The sequence below is a fragment of the Neolamprologus brichardi genome, chromosome 16, assembly GCF_056152115.1.
Source record: "Neolamprologus brichardi isolate AB-2024 chromosome 16, ASM5615211v1, whole genome shotgun sequence".
NCBI classification, from domain to species: domain Eukaryota; kingdom Metazoa; phylum Chordata; class Actinopteri; order Cichliformes; family Cichlidae; genus Neolamprologus; species Neolamprologus brichardi.
The window spans coordinates 31,102,128-31,114,453 of record NC_142119.1 but is presented as its reverse complement, the minus strand read 5'-3'; the positions used below and the strand labels follow the sequence as shown (position 1 = coordinate 31,114,453).

The 12,326-nt window shown below is 40.3% G+C and overlaps 1 protein-coding gene across 1 annotated transcript; it reads right to left on the bottom strand.

Moving 5' to 3' along the window:
• Positions 1–5,628: 5,628 nt before the first annotated feature.
• Positions 5,629–10,448, bottom strand: LOC102780808 (UDP-glucuronosyltransferase-like). Its single transcript, XM_006799116.3, has 5 exons — positions 9,535–10,448; positions 8,775–8,906; positions 8,400–8,487; positions 8,033–8,252; positions 5,629–7,732 (listed from the first exon to the last, which is right to left on the bottom strand). Exons 1-5 carry the CDS (start codon positions 10,384–10,386, stop codon positions 7,450–7,452), a joined length of 1,575 nt encoding a protein of 524 aa, XP_006799179.2. The 5' UTR covers positions 10,387–10,448; the 3' UTR covers positions 5,629–7,449.
• Between the last annotated feature and the right edge of the window lie 1,878 nt (positions 10,449–12,326).

Sequence of the window (12,326 nt, the reverse complement as noted above, 5' to 3'; positions counted from 1 at the left end):
AAATCCTACGTTTTGTGGTTGTCCTCTCTAAAAATCACACACATCTATGAGAGGATAATTCCACTTTTTGCTCTGATGAAAGTTCCTTTTTTTTCTGTCGATCACATTTATTTTAAAGGAAGATGGTGAAGGTTGGTGGTAAATCGTGAAATGGAAAGCGTGCATAATTGTCATAGTAACCACGGTGTGTACAAAGATATTCACACCTCTCACTATGAACCCTATACACACATTACTTCTTCCTTTTCTCTTTCTTTTTCTTTTGTTTCATCACATGTGCACATACAGCGGGCATGTTTTTCTGAACTTATTATTTAATAATAACTTATTATTTAAAGCCCAGTTTGGTGGGTGTCTTTACAGCATTCTCTATAAGGACATGAACTTGTTGACTAAATGCTGTAAACGTAGTTGAACAGTACATTCATTGCCTTACACAACAAAAGGTTCTCATTTTGCCTTTGAATCAGTGCAGCTGAACAAATTTTGATGTTTGATTTACTCTCTATGTTCTCTCAGACGTGTTCAATCTCTCATCATAATTGAGGGTGTCACTGACAAATTTCACAGAAACATACATTTAATAATCACAGCAGATGATGCCCTCTGGCAGCCCGTCCTCATTTCATTAACTTGTAAAAGCTTCAAAACACTCTGTTTTGTTTGATTTTTAAATACACGAGTTCAAAATGATCTAACAAAGCCAATAACTCACATTTAATTAGACATTATGCCAAATATTGCTTGTTGTAACATCAGCAAATTAGTGGGAAATCTAACACGGCTCAATCTACACTTGTTTTTTTTTTTTTTTACTGCACATGCTGTAAAATACAGAAACTTTGTTTACGCTTTCAAGCTGCTTCCTGAAGAACAGGATATAATACTACAGCGGTTAAGGGGTTTTACACCCAATATATAGAAAGCAGTCAGATGGGCTAACCAACCTAGCAAAAGCCGCATGATCGCAGCAAGCAGAGGCTACCACAGAGTGAAATGTAATTATAGTTGCTGTGTGATCACCACAATAACAAAGATCATAGGCAATGAAAACGCTGACACTGATAACATTTCATTCAAACTAATATTTGCAAAGAGTAAGTTGGATAAACCGAAAACTAAGAGCACTACTTAAAACATTAGTTTTATTTTTTAAACTAAATAGCTGTATGTATGAATACAGATTTGTCTGTATGGGTAAAAAGCCATGCACCAGTTAACCACAAAGGTTTTCCCGAAAAAAACAAACAAAACAGAAACAGAACTATTTATCTTTTCAACAGCACATGGTGTGAATGTCACTGACTGTAGATCCAGGTTTGCATTTTTAACACATCTTCTGACTCATAATCAAAGTGGCGGAGTTAGAGTGAAACCAGTGGGCACTCTCACCTCATAGTTTAAGGATGAGGTAAGTGTTGATTTGTGAGCAACACTCACTTGTCTAAACAGCGTCTCAGTTTTCTTGAAAACTGAAACAGATCTGATCCTGAGTACAAAACATATCCACAGGAAACCTCGACAATACAGTACAGAGAACAGCAGAGTATTCAGCCAAGCACACGGTGTACTTGTCCACATTGGCCAGAAAAGAGGCCTAACCAACCAGCATAAGAGAGTGTGGTTGGACCATGCAGTGACTGAGAGACAGATGTTGCATATTTAAAATTATGCTCTTTAACTAGTTTACTACTTTCATTAGACCACCACAAAATGTGTGGTTTATGCTTCTATAAACTGGTTAATCCACCAGTGTTTGGGAGCTCTTTAATCGAATTGATGTTTTCAATTCTAAAATATATTTACTGTAGTTTTTCATTAATTTCCTAATATAACTCAATGAATGTATTGGTAATGAACACCCCAGCAGTAGCTCTTTGCTCCACCAGAGGAGGCCACTCCACAGTTTGTGGCCCATTGGTATACGTTTAAAAATTGGTGACTTTGGCGACATCTAGTGGTAGTATAAATTAAAACATAGTAAAAAGCACACATTTGTTAGGATCCTTGTGTTGTTTTCACTTTCGCGTTCCATATGTGAAACTGTCAGACCTGATTAAACACCTTTGATTTGTACATGAAGTGCTACTCTTTTTCCCAGAACTGCATAAACCCAAATACCCTGCCTGTTCAAATGAAAGTGTATCTTCTAGTCTTCTTAGAACACATTTGTTTCGTTCTTGGTATGTACGCGTATCACAGTGTTATAATTATTTTGCTAAATGGAAGTATCTTTTAAATATATGAATGAAGTTGTCTAAGGGATGAGATTAAGGGGATCTTTTTCTACGCTGCACCGGTCCGTCGTGGTGAAGAGGGAGCTGAGTGTAAAAGCGAAGCTCTCAATTTACCGGTCGATCTACGTCCCTACCCTCGCCTATGGCCACGAGCTGTGGGTAGTGACCGAAAGAACGAGATCGCGGATACAAGCGGCGGAAATGAGCTTCCTCCGAAGGGTGGCTGGCCTGTCCCTTAGAGATAGGGTGAGAAGTTCGGCCATCCGGGAGGGGCTCAGAGTAGAGCCGCTGCTGCTCCACATCGAAAGGAGCCAGCTGAGGTGGTTCGGGCATCTGACAAGGATGCCCCCTGGGCGCCTCCTGGGTGAGGTGTTCCAGGCATGTCCCACCGGGAGGAGGCCCCGGGGCAGACCCAGGACACGCTGGAGAGATTATATCTCTCGGCTGGCCTGGGAACGCCATGGTGTTCCCCCGGATAAGCTGGAGGAGGTGGCTGGGGAGAGGGAGGTCTGGGCCTCTTTGCTTAGGCTGCTGCCCCCGCGACCTGGCCTCGGATAAAGCGGATGAAGATGGATGGATCTTTTTCTAGACGTTCTATACAGATGACTGGTTTCACAGGGGGAAAACTGACCTCAAATGTTTGCATATGATTAAGAAGCCACGAATGCAATGAACAAAGTCCTCTCGGATTAACATCCCACCACATGAATGGTGTTCTTGATACTGGAGTGATGCCATGTAAGGTCCGGAATGGGGCTTTGCTTCTCTGCCACCAATTATACCGCTCTCAGCAGCCCCTTACATAAGAAAAGAATGTAGAATCAATATACTGATTATATCAAATTCATGCCCATTTCTTGCTTATGACCTTATAATTATATAAAGTAAAGGAATATGCTTTATTCACTTGTCTTTCAAAAATGACCTTATCTTACCTGTGAGGGAGACTTGTAGAAAGATGCATGTGATGCAGTAGATCATGATGGCACAGAAGCAAAAGCTGAAAGGTTTGGCTTGCAAAGCCCCCCTAACTCTTTTTGCTGTCTGCCTTCCAACTGCCACAACGGAAACTTTGGTGTCAGGGTGTCAAAAACTTTGTTGCACATGCAGGACCTGATACAACAAAAAGTACAGCTTACTCAAAATGCAAGATGGGAAAATATAGTTTCTTTTTCTTCCAAATTAACATGAAATAATGCACTGCTTAAAATTACAGCATCATTTGATCATCTGTTTCCTTTCCTGCAAAATACCTGCATTTATGTAATACTTAAAATTAGTCCTTAGGTTATGTAAAAGAAAAACTTATGCTGTGTTTAAAATTAGTTACACAACAGTTGAATTTTGAATATTATTTTAAAACATTTTTTAAATTTCTAGTATAGTTTTTTTGTTTCCTGTCAAAAAACTGACCTTTATTCTAGTCTACCCACCTTTAAATACATGTAGGTAAATATAATCACATTGAAATTCCAGTTAATTACAGGGGAATTACTAAAATATTATTTTCACTTACTAAACGACATCGCTCTGTGTTCATTCAGATTTGTCTGTAAAAGTAAAGAAATTAAGTCATACACCAATTACACAAGTGGTAAAGCCATACATTTCTTCCAAGATAAACAGAAACTAAATAATTTGACTTGTCAAAAGCACGTCCTCATTAATATTGATATTTGTGTCATGATTAGTTTCTACGGTTTTACATTCTCTTCCTCGTTCACACACCTGAAAACTTCTTTGCAGGACTGCGCTGTAGAGCCAGTGTTGCATTCTTAACACGTCTTTTGGCTCCTGAGTTATAATCAAAGAGATGGAGTCAGAGTGAAAACAGCGGGCACTCTCATTATCGTGGTTTAAAGATGAGGTTACTGTCACACTGGTTTGCACCTAACAGTGAGCAACACTCAGCGACCACTTGTGGCCACAGCCTCTTTGGTACATTCTTGAAAACTAAAGTATATGTTAGCCTTTCAAAGGTAAAAACTTCAGGTTTTATGCTTTATTTTTGAAATAATCTTACAAGATGTTGATATAGAGCAGACCTTCCCAAAGTGTGGGGCCCGCCCCCTAGGGGAGGCGCAGAGCCATTGCAGGGGGGGGGCGTGGTGTGAAAAGGGGGAAAAAAAACAAAACGCTTGGACACTGCTAGCACAGGTGCCCACAGAAACGCAAAGCAGCAGATGAAGCATCGCTGAATATGTTTCCAAACCAACTTCATTCTAAGCCAAAGACTAGAAAATATGGTGAAGCATGTCTGCCCTTTGGTTTCACCTGCACAAGTGCCGAGGTAGGTCTCCCTGCAGGATTGGTTTTCCCTGTGTCGAGAGCAGCGCTGGGCTCTTCAAATCACAGACAAACAGGATCCCACAGTTGTTTATGTTTTTAAACCCATTTTGCACAGAGACACATTTTTTGAAAAATGTATTGATAGCAATGTTGAATATTATTACACATGAAAAAAAACCCAACTACACCTAAAATAATTACACCGTGACGCCTCTGCCTTTGTAAATTCAGGGACAGTAGCTGTGTGTGTATATATAAGCGTGTAAAACCTGCAGATAGTCAGATTAACAGTATTTTGTCTCTATCTGCCATTCTGCAGTTCATCTCATGTAAACAGTAACGTGGCGCACAGCGTGATGTGAAAAAAGGCACATAAATTTGACGGTGAGTGATGAACTCTGTATTCCTCGTCCACACTTAAACACAAAAAAGGAGTTTTAAAAAATCTCTGTTTTAGGTGATTCGAAACGCTGTTTACATGTGGACGAAACAGCTGCGTTTCCAAAAATCCCTGTGTAGGTGCGGACGTAGTGTAAAAGAGTTAGTAGTGTATTTTATTACTACCTGTAATTTATTGCAGATTACTTGTATTTGCTTAATTGTTTACTAAATGTTTGAGGTGTGAAATAAACCGCAATGGAGCAAAATATGGGTGTGTGTGGTTGGAGGATGTGTGCGTGCGTGTGCGAGAAGGGGGCGGGGGGCGCGAACATTTTTCTTGTAAAACAAAGGGGGGCCCAGCAAAAAAAAGTTTGGGAACCACTGATATAGAGAGTAAAAAAAGGCACTTTCAGTCGGCTGTTCTGTTAAACAAGTGGATAAGTTCAGTTTTTATATGAGTTATTTCTCTGGGAGAGATGCCAGTTAACAAATACGTAGTGTAAAGAACACTAGAATTGTTGTCTTGTTAGTTGTTGGGATTCTGCTTACTAACAAGGAACAGAATTTCAGCCATTTAGTGCACTAGTAATCCAATCACTAGTAACATCAACAATCCTGATGAATGACTGATGACTGATGAATGGTCCCTCAGTCTTCAAAGTAAATCCATAAACTACATTCTCAAATTTTCAGAAATATTACAATTAAATCCACACATAAGTTGTTTAAAAGCATCATTTATTTGCCAGGAATTATGTAATTCATCATCAAATTTCACTTCTTAAAGTCAGTAATAACCAGTGTTGGGACTAACGCGTTATTAAGTAATGTATTACAGTAACTACGTTATTATTGTGGTAACGAGCACGGTAACTAGTTATTATGCCAAAATCAGGAACGCGTTACTCGTTACTGGGATTTAGATAGGGTCGTTACTCGTTACTTCGTGTGGTGGCTATCGCGGCGCTTCCACAGATTCAGTAACATTAGCAAGTGGTGGAGGCCAGCAGGTGGATGAGAGAAAGGGGAGGCAAGAGGAGGAGAGACCCGAAGCGGCCGCCGGTCCGAACTGAACTTCAGGTAAGAAGTTATGACCTGCAGTCTATCTGGGTCAGATATAAACCAAGTTTAGGTGGAGTTTATTTTCGTTGTGCTGAGCTGTGCTTTTTACAGTCAGTTACAATAACTCGTACTGCGTGAGCTAGCATGACGGAGTTTCTATACAGCTGGGTGGGTGCTATGTTACTGATGTTAAACTTTATTTTGTTCATAAGGTTAATTATTAGAGTTGCCAACCATCCCTCAAAAAACGGAATCGTTCTGTATTCAGAGAAAATATCACGCGTTTTGTAATATTTTCATTTCGTATTGAGGTGAAAAGACACACAGTTTGTCCCGGACTTCAGCTACAATGAAAAAGACACAAAGCTGGAGTTATTCTGTCGTTACGCTGCACAGCTGCCTCTTCTTCTCTCATTCTCCCCCTCCCTCTCCTGTTTCTACTTCAATCATGAAACTGATCAATGATCAGCTGATCGGCTTTTCTCTCTTGTTTGTTTATCGCCCACTTTGCGCCAGAAAGAGGAAACCAGCCGATGTCGCGTTAAACAACAGCAGCATGTTTAAGCTTGATCAGCTGTTGTTAGAATTTATTTGATATTAATTTCTAGTATCAGCTGATGTTTGTTGGAGCCACAGCTGTAAAAGCTGCATGAGCTCATGATATCGGTTTGGTTATCTGGTGAGAGGGAAACATGAAGATGAAACCAGGAGACGTCCTTACTGAATCATCAGAGCTGAACAGGTGATGGAGAAACAGGTTTACCTTTTAGGTGACATGAATGAGTTGAAGGGAAGTTATGAACTGTTTCTGAGAGACAAATAACACCAGGATCCTTTTTATGCTGACAGCTGGTAACTGTGCAGGGGCGGGTCTAGAAAAGTGTTGCCAGGGGGCCAGGTAGAGCATTAACAGGGAAAGGGGGGCACAAATAAATACTTTTCTTTCTTATTCTCATTTAAAATGTCTCGCTTTTAAAAAGTAATTATCTGAATCTTACAACAAACGATTGATAGATTGATACATATATACCATCAAAACAGTGTACATCACTGTCACAACAGCGTTTGTTTTCATTCAAAGGCTTTATGATTTTTCCTATAATGGCCGGTCAATCAAAACGCCCGGGCCGATTTTTTTGTCCCAGTCCAGCCCTGTATGCAGCTCATCTGCAGCCTGGTGTTACCTACATCTCCCTATTCCTATTGAGTAAAAGCAAAGTTACTTTCCCTAGTAACTAGTTACTTTTAAAGTAACAAGTAACTTGAAGTAACTGAGTTACTTTTGATAGCAGTAGCTAGTAATGTAGCTAAGTTACTATTTTAAAGTAACTTACACTGGTAATAACACTTTGGCTGAGATTTCACATTGAACACATAAAACACTCATACAATACATCCAGCTGAAAGTTCAGTGCAGTGTTTCAACAATTAGCTTTGTCACTGAATATGTAAAAATTAAAGAATGCAATGGATATAAACACTATTCAGATTTTCTTTTTGCAGTTCCTTTCCCGCAACACTTGCGGATACAAAATTGGCAGCATTTCACTGTCATCCACACAACTGTTATGAGAATGACGGCGAAAAACGACAGCACATCCAAGCTGTGGTACTGAAACCAGTTCAAATCATGAGCGCCCACTCTGAGATGCGAAGCTCCTTTGTGTCTCATGACAAACTCGGTCCAAAACGCAGCTAGGTCCACAGGCTCAGTGGGACGGTCTAGGTGTATCGCTGAAAGCTCCATCATCTTTGCTTTGTACCTGAGGACAGGTAATATTTTGTTAAAGGTTTAATGTTTTCCAGTTACTGATTCACCAAGCATGTCCACATAGTTTTAAAGTTATTAACTTGCATTCCTTAACAGGAAAAGCATTTTTAATGGTCGAAGGTTATGCTTGATTAATTTCTAGTGTGCCAACTCGATAAAAAAATATAAATTTAGTGATTTTTAGTCTTGTTTTTATGATGTGGGTCCAATAAATATGTTAATCACAGTATTTTCAACACCATTTTTTTTTGCATTCTTCAGTGCATTTTAATTCAATAACCAGTTTCCTCACCTTTTGTCATAGATAAGTTTCTTTAGCGCACCCAGTAGCTGTTCAGTTGTCACGTCGTATATACTGAGTTTCAAAGCAGCGCCACGGCCCAACACGCGATTCACGTTGTCTCCCTGGTCTCCAAAAAGTGGAAACATCAACATGGGCACACCATTACAGATACCTTCATAGATACCATGGGAGCCTCCATGAGTGATGAAGACTTTAGCCTTGGCATGGGCTAGGGAGCACAGACACAAACTCGGTTACAGGTCGAATTAACCATGAATCACATGTAGATAATTTCATCTCAGTGTCATATGTTTTTAGCTTGTAAGGTGTGATATTACAGCAGCACACCATAATTTTCTTATTTGACTATGCATACCTAGGAGATCATTTTGAGGTAACCACTTCATAACTCTGACATTCTTGGGTAAATCATCAGGTAGTGCACCAGTGTATCTCCACAAGACCTGAAACACAAATAAAACCATCTCTGTTCATTGTGCAGAGTACATAAGTAATAAATGGAGGGTTTTGTATGTTTAGAGCAAGGCAAGGCAGAGGACAAAGTCCTGCACTTTAATCCGATTAGACATCTGGCCTCATTGCACAGTGTGAAAATCTCTGGGTATTGTGTAAATGTTTGTGTGGCTCGTGCGGCTGAATCCTGTGTATTAACCAGCTTTTTCCTAAACAGAAGTATAAAAAAGTGAATCGATTCCATTGATGTACAGTGAGCTAATCAGGTTATCATTACCCTTTGAGGTATTTTTCGAAAAGCGTCTAAGAAGTGCTTTGCTTTCTCTGCAGGCATGGTGGACACCACTGAACCCATGCTAAACACAATGAAGCCGTCATCTCCTGAGCCATTCACAAAGTCTTCCAAGTCCTGCAGAGAGGGGAGGAAAAAACAGAGACAAAAAATCTGTAAGATGTATGAAAATGTTAAAAAGCTAAAACAAAGACATTTTTCCGACAGCTTTTATGCATTATTTTAAAATATACTAAAAAGAATTCATTTGATGACCAGTTTGTGTATTGTAGCCTCCTTGTTTGTGTATAAACAAACCGTTTGGTTCTGTACAGCTTTTGATCTCTGTTGACATAACACTGCCTCTCACTTCTCTTCCTAGACTATTCTGGCCACCGTTCGGGAAACTGCATTTATTTTCTAACGTTTCTTTGTTTTCCAGAAGAGCAGAAAAACCAGTTGTCCCTCAGTATCATAACTCATTTCTTGGTAAAACTAAAAAAAACAGTCAAAAATAATTTGCATCTCTATTTTTGAAACTAACAGATCTCTTGTTTTCCCAGAACCCTTAATGCGAATGATCACTTCACTAAGCAGTTCATGTTAGTTGTTGTTAGAAAAGTTTCTGACCTCCTCTTCCATATAAAACTAATGACTGCTGATTCTCTGCTTTTCAGTAAGCTCTGAGTATATGTGATTTGGCTTGATTAAATCCAGACGTGACACGTGCTTGTTTACACTTGCGTTCATATATTCACATACTCACCGCTGGCAGGGGAGCCCTCTTTGCACAGTTGATCCCTCCAATTAACACCATGTTTGGCATGAGAGGTCTGGGCCATTCAAAGGTAAAGTCATATCTGAGAAGCCAGATAGCCCCGTGGCTGACAAGTTCTTGATAAGTTGAAATCTCTCCTATGTACCTGCTGACTAGATCGTCAAAGTGAGGATAGAGTATTGTGCAAGTGTAGGACTGCACACCATACATTACAAAGTTTTTTACTCTCTCTGAGAAAGTCATCGAGTCTGTATTTCCAGAGAAAAACACTGGAACATAGGAAGGAGGAGAAGGACACTTGTTAGCCTTCATATCCAGCTCACATGGAATCCCACGAAGGAAATAAACAGCTGGAATGGAAAACATATGAGCCAGGACAGACCCGCAAGGAAGGAAGGGGTCTGTAAGCACAAGATCAAAACCCTGCTCCCTCAGTCGATTCATCAAAGGCTTATTGTCCAGCAAACTCTCACAACCTTTCACCTGGAGTGAAGTAAAGTCGACCAGTAGCTTTAAATTCACTATCAAATCTGCAAATTCTGGGGGTTTGAGGAACACATCTTCGTTGAAAGTTCCCTCCAGGTCAGCTTTGGTGTAAGGCACTTTGTAAATCTCTGTCCTGAAGCTCTCTGAGCCTTGGATCAACAGGCTGCTTTCTGGCACCAGCACTACGACTTCATGGCCCCTGCGCATGAGTTCCTTCACCAATATCTTCATGCTGAGCCAGTGGCTTCCATCCACAGGCACAACCAGCACCTTCCCCCCTTGAACCGGCCCCATGCTGAAGCAGCACAGCGTGGCCAGCAGCCCCAGAGTAGGAAACCACATCCCGTTGCTCATTGCCTCCTCTCTGTACTGCAAGCTGGTTTGGTGTGAGACGTAGCGGAGGCTTTATGCATTTGGGCAAGTGGAGGGGGTGTGTGTGTATTCTGCAGGAAGTTCAGGCTGCATTTGGGCTTGGCCTATTACACAACAGGAAGACAGGCGGAGAAGGGATTCCTATGGGAGGGAAGTGGGGGAAGTCTAGCATGCACAGTTCCATCTCCCGTTAATCATTCTTTTGTGTCCTGTGAAGTCCGCTTACACTCAACACATTTATCATGCTAACCTCTATGACAGGTGCATTTAACAGCAATTATAATCGTATCCACCGCCAAACTCTAGTAAGATCAGAAAGTCACATACACACTGCATGTACTGCCTATCAGTTTGAGCGGAGTCATCTTTATTTACTTTGGATGTTCCTTCTCCCCTCCCCCTGAAAAAAAAAACCCAGGCACATGTGGGCTAAAGGGAGTTCTCTTTTTCTCTCTCCTCCAGACACGCAAACCTTGAGCCACTGTAATGAGACTGATGGCGTGCGAAGCCAAGTGTAATAGGACACCAACACCCTTCTTCTTGGAGGGGGTTGATATTATCAAAGAAACAACATATGTAAGGAATTTTACCTTTGGTTACAACTTGCTTTATCTCAAGAGGCTGATCTGAATAACCATATTGCTAAAAAATTGTTAGAGCGGTAAGATTTATAGAGAAGAAGAGTACAATATCTGGAATAAAGTCACAGCAACAAATTCCCATGTCCTGGAATGCACTGTGGCTCGCTGTGTCTGCAGTTTTCACGAGGAAATTATGAATCGATTCAGGGTTACACACATACTTTTATAACCTTCAGTGCAGTGATTTTGTTATTACATAAAAAAGAAGGGGTTAAAGGGAAAGGGAGGAGGTCTTAGCGGGTTGGAGGGGTTCCCTACTGGCCACATTGTTGACCATCTTTAAATAAATAATTTCTTCAGTAGAAATCAGTTCCAATCCAGAATGTAGGCACTCTGTTTGGAGAACTTTTAAGTTGCGGTCATTTAGTCTGAAGGCTTTTTAAAAATGATTATTGTTTGTTCGATCATAAATGACTGAAAACTGTTTCTGTGTGTTTTTGTTTTCTCGTTAGGGGTTTAAACACAAAATTTCCAGTGGGTACTGACGCGACATGTGGCTGCACTATGTGACAAAATCATGTATTTGTGTTTGACTGATAAAAATACAAGACTATATTTGGTATTCATTCCATTGCACGCCTTAAATCCAAATCTGTTAAATCCAGTGACATCCTTGCTCGTGATATAACTGCAGTTCGATTTGCAGCCTTTTTTTGTATTGTATCTTAATTTAGTTGTTAGTTACAAGAGGTGCAGGCTCCCATGATCATCCATCTATAATAATAAATCAATCCATGAAGGACAAATAATTGTGGCTGCGTTCTTTGTGGTCCATAAAGCCTGGTTTACTTTATTCCTGAGTGAACGAGAAAAACTGAACAATACTTTGTTCCTGACTGTTTGCATGCATGCATGTGTCTGTTTGCACGTGTGTTTGTTTGAATGATAAGTAACAAAAAGGATGTTGTAAAAACAACTACTTTAGTCTAGCCTCTACATATTTGTTCAGCTGAGCAAGCGTTTTAGTCACTTTAAATTGATCCATGAAATTCCACTGTTGAACATTAATGGGTTAAATGTCAAACTCTAGCAGTCAGTAGGAGTTGCAAGTCATGGTGGCAAAGCATATACTGATGATCAATAAGAGCAAAGGTCCTTATTTGCTTTGTGTGTGCTTTATGCTCTTTACATAACAAAAAACTATCTACATAATGAGAGCCTGCCCTTTATTCCAGTTTACCTATAACCTACAAGTGGGAGTGGTGGCACGAGATAGGTCTATCTATCTATGGTAAATGGACTGGTTCTTATATAGCGCTTTTCTACTCTGTCCGAGCACTC

Coding starts and splice junctions, on each gene's coding strand:
- LOC102780808 (XM_006799116.3), bottom strand. CDS start 10,386: ATGAGCAACGGGATGTGGTTTCCTACTCTGGGGCTGCTGGCCACGCTG. Junction 8,907..9,534: donor AGAGGGCTCCCCTGCCAGCG/GTGAGTATGTGA, acceptor CCCTCTCTGCAG/GACTTGGAAGACTTTGTGAA. Junction 8,488..8,774: donor TTCGAAAAATACCTCAAAGG/GTAATGATAACC, acceptor TTTGTGTTTCAG/GTCTTGTGGAGATACACTGG.